Source organism: Ochlerotatus camptorhynchus, unplaced genomic scaffold (assembly GCF_037179485.1).
Source record: "Ochlerotatus camptorhynchus isolate MF236.1 unplaced genomic scaffold, CSIRO-AGI_Acam_v1.1 ptg000176l, whole genome shotgun sequence".
NCBI classification, from domain to species: Eukaryota; Metazoa; Arthropoda; class Insecta; order Diptera; family Culicidae; genus Ochlerotatus; species Ochlerotatus camptorhynchus.
Genome location: NW_027040666.1, coordinates 3783776 through 3808554, shown reverse-complemented (window position 1 = coordinate 3808554; position 24779 = coordinate 3783776). Strand labels below are relative to the sequence as shown.

The following is a 24779-nucleotide window of genomic DNA, read 5'->3' as shown; positions in this document are numbered from 1 at the left end:
TCGGCTAGGGAGAAATAGAGAGAAAGTTTACATTGCCAGATCCTGGGTTAGACCGTGGCGCATAGAAACTCGCTGGTTGCGTTGCGGCGTGTAAGAATTTTAACGATTTTTTCCTCCCATCCGACATACAAGCACACGCAAACAAACCACAAACCACCCGCGAACCTCGCGGAGGAAATGCCCTGCGTTGCGTTTCGTAGTCTGGCCGGAAGCGTTTGACGGTGAAAGTGATTGTGATCGCGCTAGCGGAAAGCATGGCGAATGAGCATTTTTTTGGTTTACTGTTGGGATGACGACACGACGACGATGACGACGCGACAGAGTAAGAAGGACCGGAATGGGTCGTTGACTCGTTGGGTGGCCACGGAGGTCAGACCAATTGCAGAGACAAAGGAATTTTGTTACGTTTCACGTCGTCGTGATGTAAGATTGCCCAAATCAATCAACGTGGATGACGAGGTACAATCGAGCTAAACTGGATTTGATGTTCGGGAAGTGATTTACAGTCTCTTTGGCCTATTGCGTAGGTCTTTCTCAATGAGTTGGGTGTGAACTGTAAAAACGTAACCAGTTGGTGGGCTCCTGTAGCTGCATCCGAGCTTAATTTATTGATCGGCGTATACTAATTTTATAACCGCTCACGATTATGCCGCAATAACATGATTTATTATGGTGATGAATAAAGATTGTCCAACGATTCAACAGTTTTCGGAAGTTTAAAGCATAGCAAAACAAGCAGATCGTTGGATTTATGAACAAATTAGAAAAAAAAAATTACCCTTTTAAAAAAAAAATAATCTGAAAATAAAATCATTGAGTGGTTTTGAATTACGGTAGTTCCGTGTTAAATGTGATTTTTTATCGTTCACAGAATTCAAATCACATCAAGATATAACTTTATGTTTAATGTAGAACTATAACTAAAAAAATATAAATACTATATCTGAGGTGTTTCATCATAAACAAATTTCAACATTGGAAAATGTTAGTTTCAATTAATAATTGTTAGTAATATGCCGCTAGCCAACAATATTCACTCATTCAGTATAAATTGGCCCATCATGCATGACTAGTTTTGTAAATCCATAAGCCTTTTATTTACTTATTGTTTCAGCAATGTTTTTCAATTAAATTATGTAGTTGTCCTTGGCGTATTATAACAGATTCGGAAAACAAGAGAATACCGTACGCGTGATAATGTTTGCACCATCGTACAAATAAGGTTCCCGTTTCACCTGTGCATACAATGCCTTGGTTTTCTTTGCATGCACGTAACCTATAGCTCATACCGTAGTAGTCTGTGTATAAAAGATAATGATTTACTTTGTTTGACAGTTGCACCATAACGAAGTGGCAGCGTATTCGTGATTTGTCCCACGCGCAAATGTCGCAAAAAGACATTTCAATCGCCGTGGAAGTGTCCCGGTGGACCGTCAAAATAGTTTTAGACCGAGAAAATAAAGGACAACTATCCGCGAAGGTGGCCACAGGTCGTCCGAGGGTTATCGCTGCTATCAAAAGGAAAATTCGGGTGAATCCAGTGTGTACAATAAGGAAAATGGCAAAGGAACACGGGATCAGTGACTTTACGGCACGGAAGATCGTAAAGGAAGATTGCGGGGTGAAGTCGAGGGCACGGAAAAAAAAACTCACATGATTACCAACCGGATCCGGGAGCTACGAGTCGAACGATGCAAGAAAATCTTGAACTTCCTTAAGCGAAAAAATCCGGTAAGCCTGTTCACCGACGAGAGCATGTTTACCGTCGATCCCGTATCAAATTCCAGAACCGACCGGTATATTAGTTCTCTTCCGGTAAAAGACGTGGCCGACGAGCACAAGAACGTGTATCTGACCAAGCATCCGGCTAGCGTTATGGTGTTTGGATTGGTGGCTTCCGATGGCAAAAAAAAATTACCCGGTGTTCATTCTAGAAGGCGACAAGGTCAACACGGAGGTCTACATCGGGATTTAAGTAAGTATGTTCTTCCGTGGATCAAAGAACAGTACGGTCCGAGGCCAAATGTTCTATTTCCAGAAGATGGGGCTCTGTGCCACACCTCGAACCGCACTCAGAAGTGGTTGCAGGAACATCTTCCGTTCTGGGCGAAGGATATGTGGCCGCCATCCAGCCCCGATCTTAATCCGCTGGATTACTCAATATGGCGTGTCATGAAGGCTAAGGCCTGTTCTAAACGCCACCCGAGTACAGCAAGCCTCAGACAAACATTGATCCGTACCTGGAGAGAAATGGATCCAGACTACATTATTAGAACCTGCCGTGCATTCCGGAAGCGTGTGGATGCCGTAATTGCAGCAAGTGGAAACTCGATCGATGATTAACATAGTTTAGGACTCTGAGAAACATCCCCCCTTTGAATAAATAAAAAAAAAAACTCGAAAACGAAATTTTTGAGATTTTTTTTAATTTTGTCATTGCTCAATGGTGCAAACATTATCACGCATACGGTATATAGGGGAAAAGTTGGCTTCGGCAATACCTTTACCTATTATCGTCAGGGGGGTAAACAACGTCCTTGAGAGCTCAATTTTGGCATGTGGATACATTGTGTTTCAGAGCAACTATTGGCCAAATTTGAGTGCTCTAGGACTTTGTTTACCCCCCAGACGATAATAGGTTAAGGTATTGCCAAAGCCAACTTTTCCCCTACACAGTTCGAAAAAGTAGTGTAAATTTCTGTTGAGTATGATGCACATAAATGGAGCGTCACATATCATATAAGTTTACATTATATGTCATGTAAAGTTCTGATACATTTCATGTAATGTAGCAAATATTGTATACAAAAGCCCATTGTTGGAAACAACATTGTTTACAAGTTGCTCGGTTGCGTGAAATGAAATACAAGTTTACGTGAATGAATGTTTACATCACTATTAAAATTCAGAATTTTTATCTGTGTAGTTATTTATGCACGTTGTTCGGATCCAGATCACAACATCCAAGAAAACCGATGAACCATTCTGACGGCCATATGAGTACCCAAGTAACCGTTTAGTCGCAATATAGCTTGTATTTACTTACTTTGCTTCAGTATGGTTAATTGGGGAATCTGATGAAACTATCATTTCTTGAAACTAATCCCTTTCGTATTCCATTCATTCTCTTTTCGCACTTTGCATATAACGCCATCATATACTAATCTCTACATTGATTCAATGACTCATTCCAAATGCTCGGTGGACCAGCGACTTAAGACGCGAGCCTTATGCCAGATGACCATGGCAATACAGTAACAGATAGTGGACATGACATCGACCACACAAACCAGCGAGGAAGAGTAAACATCGAGCCAGGTACCGAAATTAGTACGGATTTATCACCCTCGGACGATCTACGTAAGGAAATTGCCTGTGAAGTGCGGAAGGAAATACGAAGAGTTAGAGAAAAAGTACAAGGGATTCAAAAAGAAGCAATCAATGGCGGCAGACCAGCGGAACATGGTGAGACCGATCCAATTATTATTTATAAATTAAACATAAAAATTAAACTAAATACGCGCTAGGCTTGAAAAGAATATTTTCGAACCTGGAAGTTTGTATGTAATACTAATATCCAATTGATAGAGGTAATACATACATGAAGGGCTTATTGTTAGTGAAAGTAACCTCGGAATGGGCGTGACTCTTCAGACATTCTGAAATGGGTTGCTGGATCTGCAATAGAGCTATCACCTTCTAACTCCCGGACTAAAGCTGTCTACAATGACCATAAATGCGGCATTGTAGAGAGTTCTTCCATAATAACACTGCCGGCCAGTGGGGGTTAGAAGGAATACACACACACTATGGTCCATATAGACATATTTAAAAAAATCTGTATTTACACCAAATAATTTGAATTTTTAAAGTACTACCTATGACTTGAAACGGATAATGTGATTCGAATCATGTCGATAGGTTGTATTGTTATCGAAAGTTCGTTTAAAACATGCCGTGTAAATTGCTAATCAGCGGTGTGAAAAAAAAACCGCGTAAAAAAAACCGTGTTAAAAAAGACCTGAGTGTACTTATACTTATATTTCGTGATAAAGTGCAAGGTATACGTGATATTTGGAAATGCTGTACAAATTGTTTTGAAACGCCAAAATTTGTGAATCAATAATATACGCAACTCACTCTAAAAGCTCTGAATAAGGGCTCCTATAAAAGGTTTAATTTATAACTAAAATTAAATGCTATAGAGCTCCCAAAACAACCTAGAAAACGTCACGAATGACCTTAAACAGCGATGAAGCTGTGTAACTTTTTCCCAATTCATAATTAGTATAAGAAATTACAAGTATGTGAAATTATTGAAAGATAAGAGTCTGAAGCACCGAGGGGCTGAAAAAATCGGCCCAATTCTATATTACTATTATATGAAAAAAAAAATAAGGGAAAAGTTAAAAAAAAGTCAGAATGTTCCTCAGATGCTAAAGGGAATGTGAGTGTTAAGACATTCTTTTTGATATATTTTAGAAAAACTTAAACGTGCCGTCAAACAGGAAATGTAAGAATTATTTACAGATTTACATGCACTCGAAGATGAAGTTTAATTTTTTTTTTTATTTTTTTTTTAGTGACTTCTAACTTGTGATCGGGAGTTTAAATCTAATACTTAGGAGGTGTTTTCAGAATGCGGGGAACCTCCGTGTTGCAAGCTTGCTGATCTCATACACGCCTTTACGATGTAAACAAGGCTCATCAAGAAAATGCTGCTTTGCAGGTTATGATCGATGACTTGAATCAGTATTTTATTGATTTAAAATATTTTCCAAATTTTTCAACAAATTTTAACTAAAATTTCTAGATGGTATAGAATTCTGAAAATCAGTACTATGTGAATTTTGGAAAATTTTGCAACTATTGATATGTAAATACCTACGAAGTAAGTTTCATTCAACATCTTTCAAATGACCTTTAGAGAATGATAATTGGACGTAAAATGAGATATGAACAAAAACCATTCGCATGTTTTTTAGGGGGTGACCCCAAATTTATAAATTTTTTATCACCAAAATGATACGATCACCATTGAGATATCATTTTCAAATGTTCCACCCAGATGATTCAGTCATTTTCTAATCATCCCAGGCTTTTTCTGCACAACCATGTGATTGCGACATATTTTAAATATTTTAATTGCTAGAAATATAAGATGTGTTTAATATATTTCTTGGTAAGGAAACGTGCTCTAATGAAAAAGTTTGTCTCATTTCTTGCTTTTTTGCCACGGATTTCCATTGAGACTATTTATATTGCAAAAATTGCAACTAGCGGGCTTAGTTGTGGGTAATTAAGTCAAAATAGCTCTGAAATTTTCTCTTTTAACTAGATTAAAGACGCCACAAACAGCACCTACAATGTTATTGAAATTCTTAAATGATTTTAAAAGGATAGTAAAAGAAAAACTCTGCTGTTATTCGATAGCAACAATTGTTGCGGTGGTTGTGCATTGTGTGAAGTTCGCTAGCTTCTGTTGTTGCCCCATTAGAAGCAAACAACTGGAGTGGAAATAAAGCTGACTGTTAGATTCACTCAGATAATTGCTACTTATCGCAAAGCGGAGGAAACATCTAAAGGGTGATACGGTCAAAATTTGGTCAAGGGAAAACGCGTGTAAATCGGTGAAATCGTTTATTTAAAAAATCAAATTAAATTTCTTTTTCAAGTTCAATTAGTATAAAATTCAGGAAAAATATTCAGTTAGGCTTCCGCTTTTCCAAATCCGAATTGCCGGGCCTTACGCTTGACCCCTGCCATCAGATTTTGTACAGCCACCTTGTCCACCTTCTTCGCCGCAGAAAGCCAGTTTGCCTTGAACTGCTGCTCGCCCTTAGCAGTTTTTTTGGTCTTCTTTAGGTTCCGCTTGACAATAGCCCAGTATTTCTCAATTGGGCGGAGCTCTGGCGTGTTGGGAGGGTTCTTGTCCTTGGGAACCACCTGCACGTTGTTGGCGGCGTACCACTCCATGGCCTTTTTACCGTAATGGCAAGATGCCAAATCCGGCCAAAACAGTACGGAACAACCGTGTTTCTTCAGGAAAGGCAGCAGACGTTTATTCAAACACTCTTTCACGTAAATTTCTTGGTTGACAGTCCGGAAGCTATGAAAATGCTGCTTTTCAAGCCACAGGTACAGATGGCTTGCCAAACCAGATATTTCTTTGCGAACTTTGACAGTTTCATGTGCTTGAAAACATCTGCTACCTTTCCCCTTCCTTTTGCCGTATAAAACTCCTGTCCCGGAAGCTGCTTGTAGTCGGCTTTGACGTAGGTTTCGTCGTCCATTACCACGCAGTCAAACTTCGTCAGCATCGTCGTGTACAGCCTCCGGGATCGCGCTTTGGCCGTCGTATTTTGTTTATCATCGCGATTTGGATTCACTACCTTCTTGTAAGTCGATAGTCCGGCTCGTTTTTTGGCTCGATGCACGGTTGTAGACGATACACCCAGCTTATTTGCGGCAACTCGGAGAGAGAGGTTAGGGTTTCGCTTGAAACTACCGGCAACTCTCTTTGTCGTCTCAGCGGCTTCCGGTTTTCGATTTCCCCCCGATCCAGACTTCCTGGCTGTCGACAAACGTTCCCCAAACACTTTAATTACATTTGTAACGGTTGATTTGGCAACTTTTAGCGATTTTGCCAACTTTGCGTGCGAGTAGCTCGGATTTTCGCGATGCGCGAGCAAAATTTTGATACGCTGCTCTTCTTGCTTGGACGGCATTTTGACAACTGAAGAGTGAATTCCAAAATCAAAATAGGAGCAACATTCTACACACACACACCTTCAAAATGAGGGGTGTTCAGGTTTTTTAAATGCAAAATTGAAAGAAATACGTCAAGTTGATATTGACCAAATTTTGACCGTATCACCCTTTATGTATATCAAGTTCCTCCATCGGAAGGGGAACATATTCTACCAAGGGAACAACAAATTTTGTTTCCTTTGTAAGATAAAGTGGCATCGGATGAACTCCTGCCCCAAGCGGAAGGAACGGAAGCAGGCAGTGCAGCATCAACAGGAAGAGGAAACCAAACAACTGAACGACGAAGAAACCAGTGCCAGTACGTATGCTGGTGTAGTGACTGGAGGTGCATCGCCAAACGAGAAAGTGGTTGAGATCCTGCAAGAAGAGGTGGTGGTGATGGATGTGACGTCCCCGGACGCCGAGAAGAATAGTAGAGAATAAGCAAACGCTTCTGAGAAACAGCAGCCGCCTGCTTTCAAGTGCAAAAATTACTACTACAAATTCTGGATAGTGGACTATACCAAGAAGGAGGCCAAGCGACGGGCGCTGCTGAAGGAAAAACAATTGGAAGAAGCAAGGGAGTTGAGAGCACGGCTGAAAGCGGAAGCATTGCCATTTAAAAAATAGTGGTTTTCGGTAAAAAAATATGAATAGTGCCATTAATGATTATTCCTTTAAGAGATTTGATTTATTGTTAAAAAATATCATGAAAACATCAAAGTAATTCGAAACTATCTTTTAAAACGCCATGGCATAATGAATGACATTTACGTAAAAATAACTTTAAAATCAAATGCCTAATCTACTCAAACAGCAAACACAACCTCAAGAACCCCAAAAATGGCACCAAAACGAACATCTCAAAGAAAGATTATTATGTACTTGAAGAAATAAAATAATGCAATTTCACAATTAGCAATTGAGAGCTTCATATGCCAACAAAAAAAAAGGATAACCAAGCTGTCTTAATTCCTATGCATGTGACCCATCTAAGAATAGCCATAGATTAATAAACTGCTATTTATAGCTATTAATTCAGCAATAATGATGTACTGGTTACTGACTGAAGCTCAACCGATTTAACACCCCTAGCGCTTAGAACCACCTTTGCCTCACCTAGTGTTTGATTGGAATGACAAGCCTTACTTTATCTCTAGTAATAACAAACGATTCTCAGGAAGTTGAACATTTCAGCTGAACCATCAACCTTTGTTGACAGCTTTATTTTCTCTTCCACCGATAAACTCTTTCGACACAAACGAACAAGTGAGAATAAACATGTTGATCCTCCAAATTAGGTTGTTATATCAACACGAGAAACAAATGTGGCCCGTGACTGCATTCTCACTGTATATGCCATCCATCCCCACTAACTCATTGTATTTTACATTTCCCCGACACGTTTCGTTGCGATAATTACCGGCTGATAACTGTTATTAGACGCTTCCGTGACCTTTTGTCGAGGAATTATCGTCAGCAGCGGCAACGACGACGACACTCGCAGCAACAAATCATCATCACGTGACTGTATCACATGTCGGCCTAAAGCCGTTCCATATCCCAGCTCAGCGACGACGGCCCGTTTCCGCTCATATCAGCAGTGTGCAACGCATTTTGGGCAATGATGGGAGGCGAAAGAGAGTGAAGCAACTCTGAGCAAATTTTATCGGGAAATCAGGTTAGTTGTTCGGTTAGCCCAGACCATATGACCATCTTACTAGTTTGGGATCACCGAAGAAGACAATCTGTTCACAGCCATTATGTTGCTGTCTACAGCTTCTTTGTCGGACGTCGTCGTCGTCGTTGTCGGTGGCTTATCGTGTAGAGGAAGCGAATAGGCAATTTCACTGCAGGAACACTGATACATATGGAGAAGGTGAACTGTTCCATCTTCGCTAGCGTCTGTCGAAAGAGAAACTCCAAACAGGGTGTGTGCTAGTCGATAAAGTCCACAGAGTAGAGCCGCGTCGGATCGTAAATTAAAGTCTAAATTTAGCAACTAACCTATTCCCGCACTCGATCATTAGGTTTTCTTCGTATTACTCACGCAAACGCCAACCAACCAACCTCTGATCCAAAACGATGACTCTTCCGAATCCAAGCGAGAAGACATCGCATAAGTTTTTGGATGGAAGAAAATCACTCGAAACTACAAACTCATACTTGGCACTGAAAATAACAACTTGCAAATGTCGAAATTGATGTTCTCGACGTCGTCGTTCAAGTGGTTTAGCTCTCGTCCGGCATTAGTCCAGATTGAGCTGGCCTGCGAGCTGACCGGAGAAGTAGAAGTGGAATTTCTAGCACCTCGTATAACGCGCATAAGTGGTCGGCGGTAATGGTGCTTATGACGTTCTTCGGGTTTTGGCGTTCCCTGACCGAATGGGGCCAGAAAGTGAGACTTTTGGGGTGTAAGTCACTTGTTGCCTTGTGGTTTCAAGCGACTCTCAGCATAAATCATTAGATAACTGTTCTCTGAAAGTCTGTGGTTTTTGGACCTGGGAGCGTTCCCCAAGTGGCGTCAATGCACTGAGTGACCGGAAAGTGTGGGATCGCAATAAAAATTGAATGCTTCACAACGCACTGTTATGATCACGAAAGCTGGCAAATCTTTGCACGGTTTCAACGCAATCCACGTGCATCAGAATCATCTGATCAGTAACCTCAATAGTGCATTACAGTGATCACCTTCGGTGGCATTATGTGGAGCCAACGCGAGGGCCACAAGTACCAACAATATTCACGAGTGGCGCGTCGAAACCTTTTAAGGAAATCAAAGCAACACACCAAAAAGGCAAACTTACAAGGCTGAACTGGTGTAGCGGCGTGTAAAGGAGGGGGAGGGATAATGAAAAACTAATCGGAAGCTATACAACCACAAGAAGGCATAGAGAAACAAATGTTCAAACCAATCAGCGAATTACGAAGAAAACCGAATCAAGTAGATGCAAAGTAAATGTGACCTTTGGAATCTTGAAGAAAATTGAAAATGTTCCAAAAGAAACGTCGTAAATCAAGCAGAATAAAATGAAGATACAGCCACTTTTAGGGTTGTTTACAGGTGATTTCAGCATCGGCAATATTGTTGATTTAAAATCAATTTTAAATAGTCTTAAACATCCAAATGTGATTTAAAGTGAGTGAGATTGATAAGTTTGATTTTAAAACAACAACAACAAAACTGCTACACGCAGACCAAAAATTTATTACAATGAATGTTAGTTCCACTTCCTATCATCTTCTGTTCATGAACATTGCAACGAATGTTAGAAGTTGACCTTACAGGCGATGTAATGGTTTTTTGTCTTTTTTATTTCGTATTCTATCTACGTTTTCGACTATATCAGTAAGTTTCTATGTATATCATAGTAGAACGACGCACACACTTGCCTCGAATCTCTCCAGCAGAAAAAGCATACGAAACCGAGTATAAGAGGAAATTAGCGCTTCTTGTTTGCTTTTAGGCTATCCATATTCAGAAGCATGGAGAGAGCAGTGGAGAAAACACAGGTCTGATAATCGCAACGTTCGTGGTTCGAGTCCAGTCGGCAATCTGTTTCCTATTATTTTCGACACAACTAATTTACCTCACAAATACACTCTGCATTTTTCAGTCTCCAATTTTCTTGCATTGGACCGCAGCTAGGTCTATCGCATCCTCGGTTCATGTGGTCTCCACTTACATCCTCTGATGATGAATCCCACAAAATTGTTAGCGAATCTTACATCCCCCGGTTGGGTGTAGTACCAGAAAATCGTTTAATATAAGGTTGAGACTATTTTTATACCAACTGACCACTTTTTCATATGCTCAATTAATGGGAAAAAAGTTCTTATGCTCATTTTTTAATTATCAAGTTCTATAAAATTAATAAAACTACCAAAAAAAATCAAGTAGATGGACCAAAACTTGAGTTCAAATGCTTAATAAAAATTGAGGAGGCACGATAAATAATTAAAATTCCACCATTAATTCAAAAATATTGTCGTTAAAGATATAATCAATAAGAAAGATGAAACGTTCCCTAAAAAAGCTATGAAATGTTCCTTAGAAAATACTGAAATGTTCCATAAAAAATATGAAATGTGCCAATAAAAAAGATTCAGCGATTTCTATGAAACATTTCACATTTTTATGGAGCATTTCATGTTTTTTTTTATGTGTAGAGTACAGTACATAAAAAGTCCTGCTCATGTTTTTTTTTAGTTGGAGGAGTGGAGCAACGTACAAGCAAATGCAAAACACGGGCAGGACAGTAAATCTACGCTTCAAGAAACAGATAAAATATTCCCTAAAACATATGAAATGAGCCAATAAAAAAATATGAAATGCGCTAGTAAAAAATATGAAATGATCCATAGATAGCGCCGAAGTATGTGGAACATTTCCGGCTTTTTATTGGCGCATTTCATATTTTGTATGGGTCATTTCTTTTTTTAGGGAACAATGCATCTTTTTTAGGGAACATATATTGCGTAACATTTAAAAAGGGCCTCTGTCCAAAATGTAAACAAACCGGAAAATAAATTGTAAATTATTTCACCGCTATTTTAATTCATACACGGTCATTCCAGCTCACGTAGATACACCACCTGTGGTCGATGTTACCGTTTTGAGTCAAAATTGGCCAAAACGCTTATTTTGGCATTCTGAACAAACGGTTTTTTTTATTATGCCCTGAAGTGCCTACATCCCTCTCGGCTACAACCCTGGATTTTCGAGATTTTTAACAATATCAACTTTCAGAAGAGATTACTCCACAACCAAATAAGCTATTCGTTAGAACGTCAATTTGAAGGTTTTTTTAATGTAAATTCTTATAAGTGTTGCCACATTTTGTTTTTGTTAACAGTAGACCGACTGATTACTGGCAGGTATCGAAATTGTCAAAAAATTGCCTATTTTCACCATGGGTGAGATTGTTTATCTCTTAATATTTGGGGCTCAAATTTACACCACACTTTGGAAAACTCTTCCACTTGATGTGTTTCCAAGGGCAAATGATTTGGACAAATAGTTTTTGAGATATGACCAGATGAGTGAGTGGAAGTTTTGAGGTTTTCTGGTGGAAAATCAATGCTATTTATATTATTTTTTCTTGAATTCCTGGCACAATAATATTTTTATGTTATTTTTCACATGTTCTGGGCAGAATTCTCATTTTATGAAATCATAACTAGCTCATTTATTTACCCCTGTTCATAATTTAATTGTTGTCCCAAAAGTGAAAAATACGTTCCAATGGGATACAGCCAAAACGATGTGCTTTAGAAGTACGATGAAATCAGATAGATTAACAGGTATTTAAAATTTCAGTTGTTGATGACAGCTGCTACTAGATTAATACCCTTAATTTATTTTTTAGATGCATTTGGTTGTGGAGTAACACAACTCTTCTGAAAGTTGAAATTTTTTAAATTTCGAAAATCCAGGGTTGTATCCCATAAGGATCTAGGCACCTTAGAGTAAAATCAAAAAAGGCGTTTGTTCAGAATTCCAAAATAACCATTTTGGCCAAGTTTGGCTCAAATCTGTGCCATCGACCACAACTTTTTAAAATTATGTACCCACTTGAGCTGCAATGACCAGGCTTCCAAAAAGTACAGCCTCCTCGCGACAGTTGGTTTATACCTGAATTGACTGTTGCTTTGTGTGCTTTACTTCCGCTTGCTACCGTACGTTCAGATCTGAATTCGAAGTGTATTGGCAACAGCGCACGCACCAACGAATGAAAGCTGTATTAGAACAGTCGCATCTATACCTTCTTTGCTAAAATCATCGTGCTTGGAACGTAGTGAACCGAATGGGCTGTATTTATACATTTCTTTATTGTGGACCGTACACGATTGCTTTTATTGACAATAATCGTATTGTCAATACATTTTATATTGACGTCAATACATCGGTATTGACAATATTTCTGCATTCACACCATCAATATTATTGTCAATACTTGTAAGTATTGACAATATTTCTCACCGTGTGGGGTTCGCTTATGACCAGGTTCTCAATGTTTCTGTCGTCATAACAGCCTTCACAAACCGACGACATCCCTCAGCTTACCCAAGTGGCTGTCACGAAAAGGCTGTCACGAGACATTAAATACAATTGATATACGGCAGTAGAGTATGGAAGAAACCCAGAAGAATGATCCCGAACAGATATGTCGGCCCGATGTCGGATCAATGTAAGGTCAATTTACGGTCGACGTCGGCCAAATGTCGGGTCGATGTCGGGTCAATTATGTGTTTATGTCGGGTCAATGTCGGGCTAACATCGGGTTGGGGTTTGGTAGAAGTCAGGTTGGTGTCGGGTAGGCTATATTTTTCGCCGGAGACCGTGCGTTTTAAAAAAAATATCGGATGAAAATTTTGCAATGGGCAGCACGAACGTGATAGCAACCGAACGAGCTCCGGCGCCACACTGGTAGTGTAGTAGCAGTCTTACGACATACAAACAAAATTTCAAAGACAGCAGCAACGAATCGGCAGTTTGACGGACTGCTTGTTATATGTACGAGGAACGTTGCGAATGACCATCCGAGGCTGTCATAGCCGAATGAACAAAATACATGACTAAGAACGAGCTGTCGTGTACTGCACAAGACGGCAACGTTGCATGTCGTATAACAGCCTCACTGTGGGCTGTCGCTTATAGCTCAATCTCAAGGCTGTCGTAGGAAAAAGAAAGCGACAGCCGTTGGAATACTGTCATGAGGCGGTACTTTTGGTATGCCTGGCAATGACCCATACATACATGGAAATTTAAGAATTTTAGACAAGTATATTGTTCAAAATAACGATAGTAACTGTGTCTCACTACACAACATTTTTTTTTATTATAGTCACTTTAACACTCTTGGGTCATTCGTGACTTGTCCGGGAATCAGATTTGAACTCGTGACTTTGGCGTGAGAGGTATGGATGCTAACCACTACGCCAGGGTTGCCCCCCTACACAACATTTGAAATATGCGAAAACTTTAAAAAAAATACCTGAAAATCGATAATAATTTGCCTTGTTTTAACTTTCAATGGTTAGGCCCTTTTTGTTAAGCCGTTGTGCTTGTCATCAGAAATGGTGGGCTATTTGCTAAGCCTTTTGATAACGTCAAATAAATGCAAAACAAATCATCGTCCCTACCTCAAGCATTAAGGCCTAGCTTTGATTAGAAAAAAATCAATTATCGGCCCTTCTACGTCACTAGACTTATCAATGGAACGAAGAAACTATATGTTAGGCCGTTTTAGCGTGTGGTTCTATGAATGATTCGAAAAAATTCGTTGATCAGCCGTTTTGAAAATCAAGTTATTTTTAATCATTTTTAACGATAATGCATTCCTATACGATTGATAGCTATTTAGCGGTGCTATAGAATGGTATAAAAAATTGTTTACATTCTGGACAAAGGTCCGTTTCAAATGTTACGCGAGATTTCATCTCTTTCTTGAAGCGTAAATTTACTGTCCTGTCCGTGTTTTTTTGTTTTTTTTTTTATTTGGATAAACAAAACGAAGGACAAGCGTGCAATAGAAGCTTCTAAAAGATAAAATGTTCCCTAAAAACAATCAAAAGTTGTGGAAAAAAAATATGAAATTAAACACTATACATTTTTAAATGTGGCAATCAAAAAGATGAATTATTTTTGAAACATTTCAGTATTTTTTAGGGAACCGTCATAAGTTTTGTAGGGAACATATTATCTGTTTTTTTTATTGATTATTTCCTTTGTTTTATGGAGATTTTTTTTTTAATTTACTGGCGCAATAATACTTATTAAAAGTGCCTCCTCTTTTTCACTGAGCATATCTTTTGTTTTCTTGATTTTTAGCATGCATTGTAAGTAGTGTAAATTTCAGTTTAATATGATGCATTTAAATGAAGCGTCATAGTGTAAAGTTAGAAGATATTTCATTGAATGCAAGCTCCTGATATGTGTAGATATATATACAAGTGTACACGCCTGAATGTTTATTCAGCCAAATGGGTAATTAGATTGTTTTTGGCAAGTAATAGATTGAAATTAGAAGTTTTGTTTTAATTAATGAGATTCAGTGAATAACAATTCAGGATATAATAGAATGTTCAAGATTTTAAGAATGTATTTTTTTTTTATATTTTCAAATTCTCGAACTTGAGATTTGGGGAGAATTCTAAGGGAATGGTAGGGATAGTTCTAGATAAATTCTGTGAATTATTCCAAGGGAATTCGACTTGGATTTATTGTTAATTTTTAAAAACATAAACCTGAACACAATTGATCCGAAGGTTAAATGGGTCATTTCTGAGATAACCTTTTTTGTTTTTCCTTGATTTGTTTTCCGTCAATTTTTTTTTCGTGCTGAGAACTAATGCTAGGAAGGCAACTCCCGCACCTGGACCCTACCTATCGATCCATCAACTCATGAACCGGTAACCAATGGTATTACTTCCCATCCGAAGGAAGGCGTAATCAGAGATGTTATGCCACAAATTCGCCCGCCGAGAAATGTCTTCAAATTTTGCTGGGAATTATCTCATTTCATCTCATCATAATTCATCTGAATTTTCAATAAAATTCTCTAGAAATTCAACACGAAAAGCTCGCAAAAAAAATATTCCGGATAATACGCTTAACCAAAAGCTAATTCGCGGGCGGATTCCTCCAGTGGGAAATAGTAAAATCAGCGTTTTCACCTCCAAAGTTCTGCATGTTAATTCTATCTAAATTGCAATAGCAGCGACATTTCACTACTAAAACTTCACTGAGAAGCTAATTTTACGAGGTAACCAGGTCCAATGAAGACCTAGAATTCTCAATAAAACTACTCTAAGCTGTCAAGGCATTGATTTTCTACGTATATTTGAAACATAATATCATAAAAATTCTCCCAAGCAAGACTATTATTATAAATTCTCATTTAGTTAGTTCTCTGAGCTAATTAAGCTGTTAAAACACAATAACTAGAAGGATTCTGAAAAAATGATCATATTCTCTTAAAGATGGGTTTAAACAAGGAAAGCCAATTGATCAACTCACTCGAATAAAAAAAAAAAGTTGAACCAGGCTGAAGTCTTTAAGCCAATTGAATTCAACTGAGTTGATCAATGACTTGCCTTGTCTAAACCCAGCTTAACTATTTACCATTCTTGCACTTACTTAAAGGCGCTCCAATGCGCTCAAGGGATTGATTATTGCTGGACACAGCTGGATCGAGCAGACGCACCAATCTACTCGAAGGTTAAATTTCGTCCACTTTTCAAGAGACGCAAATACCCATTAGCAGCTTAATTTTTTGCAATAACTAACCGCTTCTACACAGCAAAAAAATGATATCACATCAAAGTCGCTGCACTTCAATCGTGTCAAAAATATGGTGTAATATAACTTGTCAAAAGGACAAAACTAACATTAATACAGTGCATGAACTGGCATTACGCTGCTTTTACTGCATTTGTTTATTTTTGTGGCCATAAAAATTACATGACATTTTCGACAAGATTGTAGTGCATCCTCTTGGATGTAATATTAAAATTTATATTTTGCTGTGTAGGCTAGTATGGTGACATTTTCCCCAAAATATTGAGCTGTTGAGTAATCAAATACCACCCGTCGTTTAAAGACCAAAATCAATGATAATTAATGATTTCTAGATTATACCCAAATACCATGTTTATCTTTTTCATCATTTGTGTTTCACATTTGTGATTTTTATACTGAGAAAGCTGTTGTGAAAATTACTTGTAATAAGACTAGAACTGGGACCTTCTGAAACCAGGGTTACTTCCACTCACTTGCTATAAAAAAAAGTTTTTCGGAATTATAAAACCATGAAATAGTATAATGCTAATAAGTACTAGTAAGTAACAAGAAGAGGGTGTAAAGTATATGTTTGACACATAAAATCTGTCAATATTGCTTTCAGTGCGTCACAATCAGCGATTTTACGACTCGTGAGCGCTCACTCTGAGTGAACGCTCACGAATCATAAGATCGCTTATTATGACGCTCTGAAAGCGAAATTGACAGGTTTTATGACCCTCTTCTTGTAACTTACTAGTACAACATATCATTATAACATCTAATGATTGCATAATTCCAAAAAATATTTTTTTATAGCAAGTGAGTGGAAGCAACCCTGTCTGAAACAACAATAATCTGCCTGCAACCAGTGTTGATAACTTTTCCAGCAGTTCGATCCGTAGATAGGTAAAAGTGTTCCCACTGCATTAATTATCGATTAATCTAATAACCAATTTTGAAAAACCGTCATTCAAAAATCTAAGACTTTTTAAGCCAAAATTTGAAGAATCGGTGGGATATCTTTCGCACAGTGAATTTTATAGCAATGAAAGATTATATTGGCTCATTTTTCTATGCGTTACTTCCACCTTTGCTACTGTATACCGTGGACTTTCGGTAATCTGACCGTTTTTAATCTGAACACTTTTTAATTTGAACCCCGTAAATTTGCGCTTGCACGGCACTAGAAATGGTTCAAACGAAAATGGAACGAAGTAAAGCGAAATAGAACATTGTGAAGCGGAACGCAGAATCAAAACAAAACAGCAAAGGAGGCTACCAGAAAGACGATTTTCTTATCTAGCTATATAGGGTAATTGATTCTGGTTGGACCTATCCAAAAACTGATGATGGTTGAACCTATTTTTTCAATCGCTAGTTTAGTCAATCTTCGCTAATTTTTTTTTTTTTGAAGATCACTTTACTATTATAAAAAAAACTCATTTTCTTCAATTTGCATGGATGTTTTATTGAAAAAACTTCAAAACAATTGAGTTTCAATGTGTTTTCAAAACAGTTCACTTTCCACGCATTAGCTCGTCATTATGCCTTACTTTCAAACATACAAAAAAGGAATATTTTTTACATTTATTTTTATTTTCAAGCAGGAAAATACTGCTTCAAGGTGTAAACAACACGTTAGTAGGCCATTTATCCATTGGTTTCACTAAAATGTTTGAATAATTGACGAAATTCGAATAGATAAATATGATCATGGTTGGACCTACGGATGATGATGGTTGGACCTATGTGTTTCCTAAGACGGCCGCTAGGTGCGCTTCGGTTTGTCTACATCCTTCACGCGCAGCTGATTTGAAATTCGATTTCGTTTTGGCCGAGTGATCAGTTTCTTCGAATGAAAAAATTGCTGATACGGTCGAAAATCTTCAAGAGGCTGTTCTTTTAGTAAGAAATAAATCACTTACCGCGTACCAGGCACAGAAAAGGTACAATATTCCGAAAACGACACTTCACGCAAAAATTAAGGGAAGCCACGGCAAGAAATATGGAAGGGAAATAGTGTTGAGTGTTGATTTGGAGAACCAGTTAGGGGATTGGGTTTGTATGTGCGCTGCTTCTGGCAGTCCCAAGACGACCAAAAAGATCTTGGAAGCTGTTAAAGACCTTGCGTCACTAGTTGGGCGTAAATTTAAAGGAGGAATTCCATCGTCAGGTTGGCTGAAAGGGTAACCACCGATTTCCGAACTACCACAAAAGCGCCGAAAGAATCTGTTAATATGAATTTACATTAAGCACCTCTCATACACCTTCTGTGTGTGAATTAACTTGAAATAAAATGTTAACAAACTAAAAATTGCTAACTGAAATTTATTTCCGAAAAAAAAACTCCTAGGAGAAAAAAAACTATAAAACCGGAATTAAGTTCTGATATTCTGTCATTTTAAGCCCCTAAATTCCCCGGGGGCACCCAGAACATGCCCGGAAGTGGCCAATGTGGTCCGAGGCACTCAATTTTGTTATTGATCTTGTTATCGAATTTGGAAGCAATGTGAAGTGTCACATGATGGGTTTTATTCCTTCCATGTCAAAATTAGGTCCATGTTCCATATACCCTGGAACTTATTCCGACCATATCTCCGGAACCAATTGACCGGTTCCAAAAATATTCGATAGCTTTCAATGGGACCACAATACCTATAGTTTGACGTTAAAAATTTCCAAATCGGGTCAATGATTTCCGAGAAAATGAGCCATGATGAATAGCTAATGCGTGGAAAGTGAATTTTTTTAAAAACGAAGTTAAACTCAAATTTCTTATTTTTTTTAAATAGCATATTCATAAAAACTGTATAAAAAGGGGTTTTTCATGATACCAATAAGCTCTAAACAAAGTTTTTGAACAAATATGGGCTAAACTAGCATTTGCAAAAATAGGTCCAACCATCATCATTTTTTAGGTCCAACCAAGATCAGTATAGGTCCAACCAACATCATAATTCTTTGCTGAATAAAAACGTTTTATAAAATCATTTGTTCATAATATTTAACTTTTTATGTTATTATTAGAAACAAGAAAGGTAGATCTTTCACCTAATCACGCATTTTTCATAATTATATGTTGAATTCATAAAAAAATACGACATGAATGTTGACGTCGTGTGAAACCGGCCTAAATAGGTCCAACCATCATCAGTTACCCTAGTTAATTGAAATGGAGTGGCGCTCATCTAGAATTTGTTTAACTGGTTCTCTTTAACAGGTGCTCAATGGCGGTACGCAGTTAGCGAAGTAAAATGTGAATTATAGCTATACAAATTAACAGGGTTATACGGTACGTTCTTTTCCAAATATATACCGTTCTTCGCTGACCGATGACATTAAGGTGAAAGGGGACGCCAATAATTTAAAAAATCATAAGCAGTTTTTGCGATCAAAACCAAAATTTCGTTCGTGAAAATGTACTTACCAACCACAACACAGTAAACATATTTTAATTGACAGAATTTAGGATATAAACGAAAAAACTGTCTTTGAATTTCAAAAATTAATGACGTCCCCTCTCCTCCTTAAAGAAGTATCGTGCGCCTGATTTTAAGTATTCAACCATCAATTCCTAAATTAACATAATTTTAATCTGGTTAACAACGATAAATTCTAGGATTGAACCCAGACCTATTGGGGTGAGAAAGCAGTTACGCTTACCACTACACCACCGGCGCTGGCTTCAACTGACATATCTGGCCAGCAAACCTATTTTCCATATGTTTGTCATAATGTTGCTGTTTTAAAATCCAAAGCATAAAAGTTTAGTGATATTTAGAAAAATCCGATACAATTATGAAGCAATTTAAAAAAAGCATATTATTCCACATTCCGTCACAATTTTGAACACAATTATAAAAAAAAGCATATTTTTTCTAAATGTCTAACCTTTTTCATTGAATTCTTTCAATTTTAAATCATCTTTTTAGAAAGCTCTGGCTAAGTATTGGGGTTGGAAATTTCATCTTAGTGATCAAATTCACCATGATACGGTTCCATTTTTCCAAGGGATCAATCTTCTTTACAGTTTGATACACTTCAGATGTTTGACTTATCGAACCATTTCTATGCATAGTATATAATATCCATTTCAACATGCACGCACACAATACATGTGTTCGTAAACCTTTTTGTCACCCCAGACGGGCGTCCCCAGGGACCTTCCAATGTCAAACCAGCCAACAGAAGGAAACCTCAGCAAAACATGCACGGAATGCAGCACTCCGGTCACACGTTATGACTAATAATTCAAAGTGTCACCCACCAGCCACCATCTGTGTGAGTGCCGTGTCGTGTGTGGGTTAATTTACCTAAACCGCAAAGGAACAGTGTGATTGTCCCCAGATCGCCTGCCTGGTGGTTTAACTCCCCTTCCTCCCCCAAACATTTCTGAGCTGACTTCTGAGGAACTGGATGAGAGTGAATTGAAAAGCGCAAAAAACTTACCCGATTGCATTCCAATGCGGCCGCACTGTGCTCCTCGCGCTGGCGAAAACAGTGAGTACATTTGCTCTTGTTAAAGATGTTTGGTGAAAATTTACGACACTCCACGTTGCGGCTACCCATCGTTTCGAATTTTCTCCACTCCAATCCAGAGGAAAAAAAAAACAATGCTCACACTCACAAAAAATCAAAAATATTTCCTTTACTTCGATTCCACTTCGATTGGAATCTCTTCACTTGGAAACCTCACCGCTGGATCTCCGACAGCATCAAAACAAAACTCAGAAAAACTACACGATCGAGAGTAAAATTAAACTTCACTTAACCGAAATTGAAAATTTTTCGTCGTCCCCAAATATCGACGTTCAAATCCAATGGAAACACATTTTTTCAATCACTGTTTATGCTCGAGCTCACTCGCAACACACACATATAAATCGAAACATTTAAGCTGTTGTCGAAAACAAAATAACATAACGAAACCGAGGAATAAGGAAAATTAATCCAAAGCTTCGTGTTTCCTTTCCTGGGTCTTTCTTCCCAGTCTTAAAAAAAACTGGCTATTTTGCTCCTTTCTGTTTTGTTTTCTTCTCGTTTGCCTCGAAATCAATCGATAAATGTGAAATCTAATTATTGTAACACTTCAAACACCTGTACGAATAGAAATTTGTAGTACTGCATTCACCAGTAGAGATTCTACAAACTCACTTCTATTCAATCAACAATACAATTACATCAACTTTTTGCTGTGATTCAAACTTGGCCGCACAAAACCTTCGTTAAGGCCAGTTTACCGCACTTGTTGTTACGCCTCGACTTGTTTCAATCTCCTCTACCTTCTACTTTCCTTCTCTTCAGCTGTATCTGGCGCTCGCGCAAACCTTAACCACTTCTAAAACATACAAACATTTACTTATTTTTCTGCTAACTTCAATTCACACAACCTCACACTGCACGAGGTTCCGGGGATAGCCAGTGTACCAAAACACTCTACTTGACAGCTTTCTAATGAATATTAGCTGTCAAAATCGTACAAAACTTGATCCTCCATCATGGGACAGCTATAGCCACATCATTAATTCATTAGAAATCGCTCGCGCACCTTGCCTCACCAGCGCAAATGAACTATGCGGCGATATTATCTCGTTTTTCACCTTCCTGCCACTCCGTTTCAATGGACATTTCTTCACTCGTTCACTCCGGTTTACCTAACGACTCGCCAAATCGTCAGCGCATTGCCATCTCCCATACGTACGCAGCCACTACTAGCACAATCGCAGTAGGCCCTAACAGCCACCGAAAAAAAGCACAGGCACCTTCGCCCAAAGCAGGCCTTAAACCTGTTGCGCACCGTGCGCTCACTCAAAACTGCTTGCGTGTGAATATGTTAATTTTTCTGACGTTTCCACACCACTAAAATTCACCGTCCGTCCATCCAACTCGGCAGTGATCGCAATCCAGCGAAAAAAATGTCACCAGATTCTCTTCTCATTCATTCCAATGCTGAACCATTTTCAAACCGGGTGTGATTCAACCCAAAATTCCACATTCACCTGATCACACACCTTGATCTACTCGCTACACCACAAGAGCTTGCATATTCTTAACCGTTCGTTCGTATTTGTCGAATGTTTCGCTCGAAATGAATTGTTTATTTACACAAATTCCACAGCGAATGTACTGCAAAGTTCCTATCCACTAGTGCCTTCTTAAAAACGCGCTAAACACAAACAAAAAAAAAACACCTCCCGACTGAAACGAGTGTTTACAAGATCACCGACGTTTCACAACTAACGCAAAGTCGTCGTACGCTAGGAAACATGCCCCATGGAAACCTTACGACAGCAATCATAGTACGCATACAAGCTCATGCATCGCTAGTGCGCTCTCTCGTTTTCACGTAAATATTGCACAAATTCTCTCAACGGCTTCCTTGGCACTCTCTCATTTTGTCTCTTTTCCAAAGCACACGGCCCACGGGGTGGTTAATGATGACAACGCAATCTCCAAAGAGAATAGTACCTATCGATGGCTAATGACAGTGGCACAAGTGTATGTGCAAAGGAATGCTTTGGAAACTATCCACCACACTGATGATTGTGTGTAGGAGAGAGAGCTAGTGAATGCATGCCATGGAGAACAGAGTTCCTGAGTTTGAGGTGAATAAATCGAAAAATAAATAAATAAATAAAGCGATGGTTTTTAGCCGAGACTCATGTATGTTGATTGACTTTTCACAGTAGTATGATGAGTGGAAACTTGTATGCGAGAAATTAAAAGTAGTTCAACAGGTACTAGCTCTTTAGAGAAGCAGGTGCAAAGCAAGTTTAGTCTATGTCACAATATCAAATATACTTAGAACTTCATTCAAAAACCGTCGCAAAATACGAATGACAAGTCGCTCGGTTCGGCATTTGTGAGTAAAAGCGATGTCTCCACACGCTATCTTGAATTACCTATTAATGAGAAAAATTTCACCTATTTAGAATTATTGTTATTTAATAAGCAATTTACCGATTAATGAGTTAAGCCACTTTTTTTTAAATGGGATAAATTTACACATTAATAAGTACTTTCAAGTTAGCGTTCACAGCACATGCATTAATATATATTTATGGCGTAACGAACAGTATTGACACAAATATTGTCAATGTGATTGATGGAAGTATCGACAATGCAATTATTGTCAATTATATTTATACATGTGGGGTCCGCTTAAGGTCCGCTTCGATAAACGTTGATTAAAAGTGTTTCTCGTTACTAGATTAATAATGTATGGTCCCCGATGGTGATCGCTGGACTATAGTCGAAAAGTACACGCAAACCAAAAATGTATTACAATGTTAGTTCCATTTCCGATCATCCTCTGGTCATGAACATCACAGCGAATGTTAGAAGTTGACCTTGCAGTATATTTAATGATTTTTTTGTCTTTTTTATTTCGTGTTTTATCTACGCTTTAGACTATACCAGTAAGTTTTTTTTTATTTATAACATTGTAGAACGACGCACACACTTGCCTCGAATCTCTCCAGCAGAAAAAGCATACGAAGTCGCGTATGAGAGGAAATGAGCGCTTCGTGCTTGCTTTTAAGGCTAATCATATTCAGTAGCATGGAGAGAGCTGTGTATAAAGCACATGTCCGATAATCGCAACGTTCGTGGTTCGAGTCCAATCGGCAACTTTTTTCTATTTTTTTTCGACAAAATTAATTTCACTCACTAATATACTCCACATTTTTCGGTCTCCAATTTTCTTGCATTGGACCGCAGCTTGGTATATCGCATCCTCGGTTCATGCGGTCTCCACTAATATCTTCTGATGATGAATCCCACATAATTGTAAGCGAACACCCAACCGGGGGATGTAAGATTCGCTTACAATTATGTGGATTCATAATCAGTGGATGTTAGTGGAGACCGCATGAACCGAGAATGTGATATACCTAGCTGCGGTCCAATGCAAGAAAATTGGAGATCGAAAAATGTGGAGTGTAATAGCAACAATCAATACGAAACTAACGATTTTAAATTGGCTCACCACTTTAGTAGCCTATTGGTCCCAAGCAAACGATTAACGTACCCTATTCTAGTTGAAATTCTATTACTACACTATGTTTGTTTTGATTCGCTATGAAAGTTTGACAGATAACATCAGGGGTGTGTGGATTCATGCAGAACATGCAGGGGTGAGTGAAATAGCTTGGGACTGCTTGGGACCGTTGTTCTGGTACTGAGTGAGCCAAAAATAATAATGATTTTCTTCGGGACCCAGTGGTCTTAGAGTTACCTCTATGGTAATAGTGAGTAAAATTATTTATGTTGAAAAAAAAATAGGATAAAGGTTGCCGACTAATCGAACCACGAACGTGGCGATTATCAGACTTGTGCTTTCTCCACTGCTCTTTCCATGCTCTTGAATATGGATAGCCTAAGAGCAAACAAGAAGCGGTCATTTCCTCTCATACTCGACTTCGTATGCTTTTCCTGCTGGAGAGATTCGAGGCAAGTGTGTGCGTCGTTCTACAATGTTTTAAATAAAAAGCTTATTGGTATAGTCCTCTCCAGGCGGGTTCGTATTGGTGCGATTTGCGTGTGTTAGTGAGATGAAATTTTTTGTTAGCTGTGAGAAATTTTTTGTTTGCTGTAAGAACTGTCATTCTACAGTAAAAATAAACAACAAAACGAAAACAAAACCCTACGCTTACACGGTAACAGTCAAGTACCCTTTTGTGAGTAAAGGTTAACCCATTTTTGATAAAGGTGGCTTTACTCATTAATGAGTAAATTATTTTAA

General features: G+C 38.3%; 1 protein-coding gene across 3 annotated transcripts in view; it reads right to left on the bottom strand.

Moving 5' to 3' along the window:
- Window positions 1–22258, bottom strand: part of osp (outspread) — a 534113-nt gene extending 511855 nt beyond the window's left edge. For all 3 annotated transcript variants that reach the window (XM_065222626.1, XM_065222627.1, XM_065222629.1), the window contains exon 1: window positions 20486–22258. In XM_065222626.1, coding sequence (XP_065078698.1) covers window positions 20486–20605 — 120 coding nt within the window. In that variant the 5' untranslated portion in view covers window positions 20606–22258. The remainder of the gene's footprint in view (window positions 1–20485) is intronic.
- Window positions 22259–24779: the final 2521 nt, after the last annotated feature.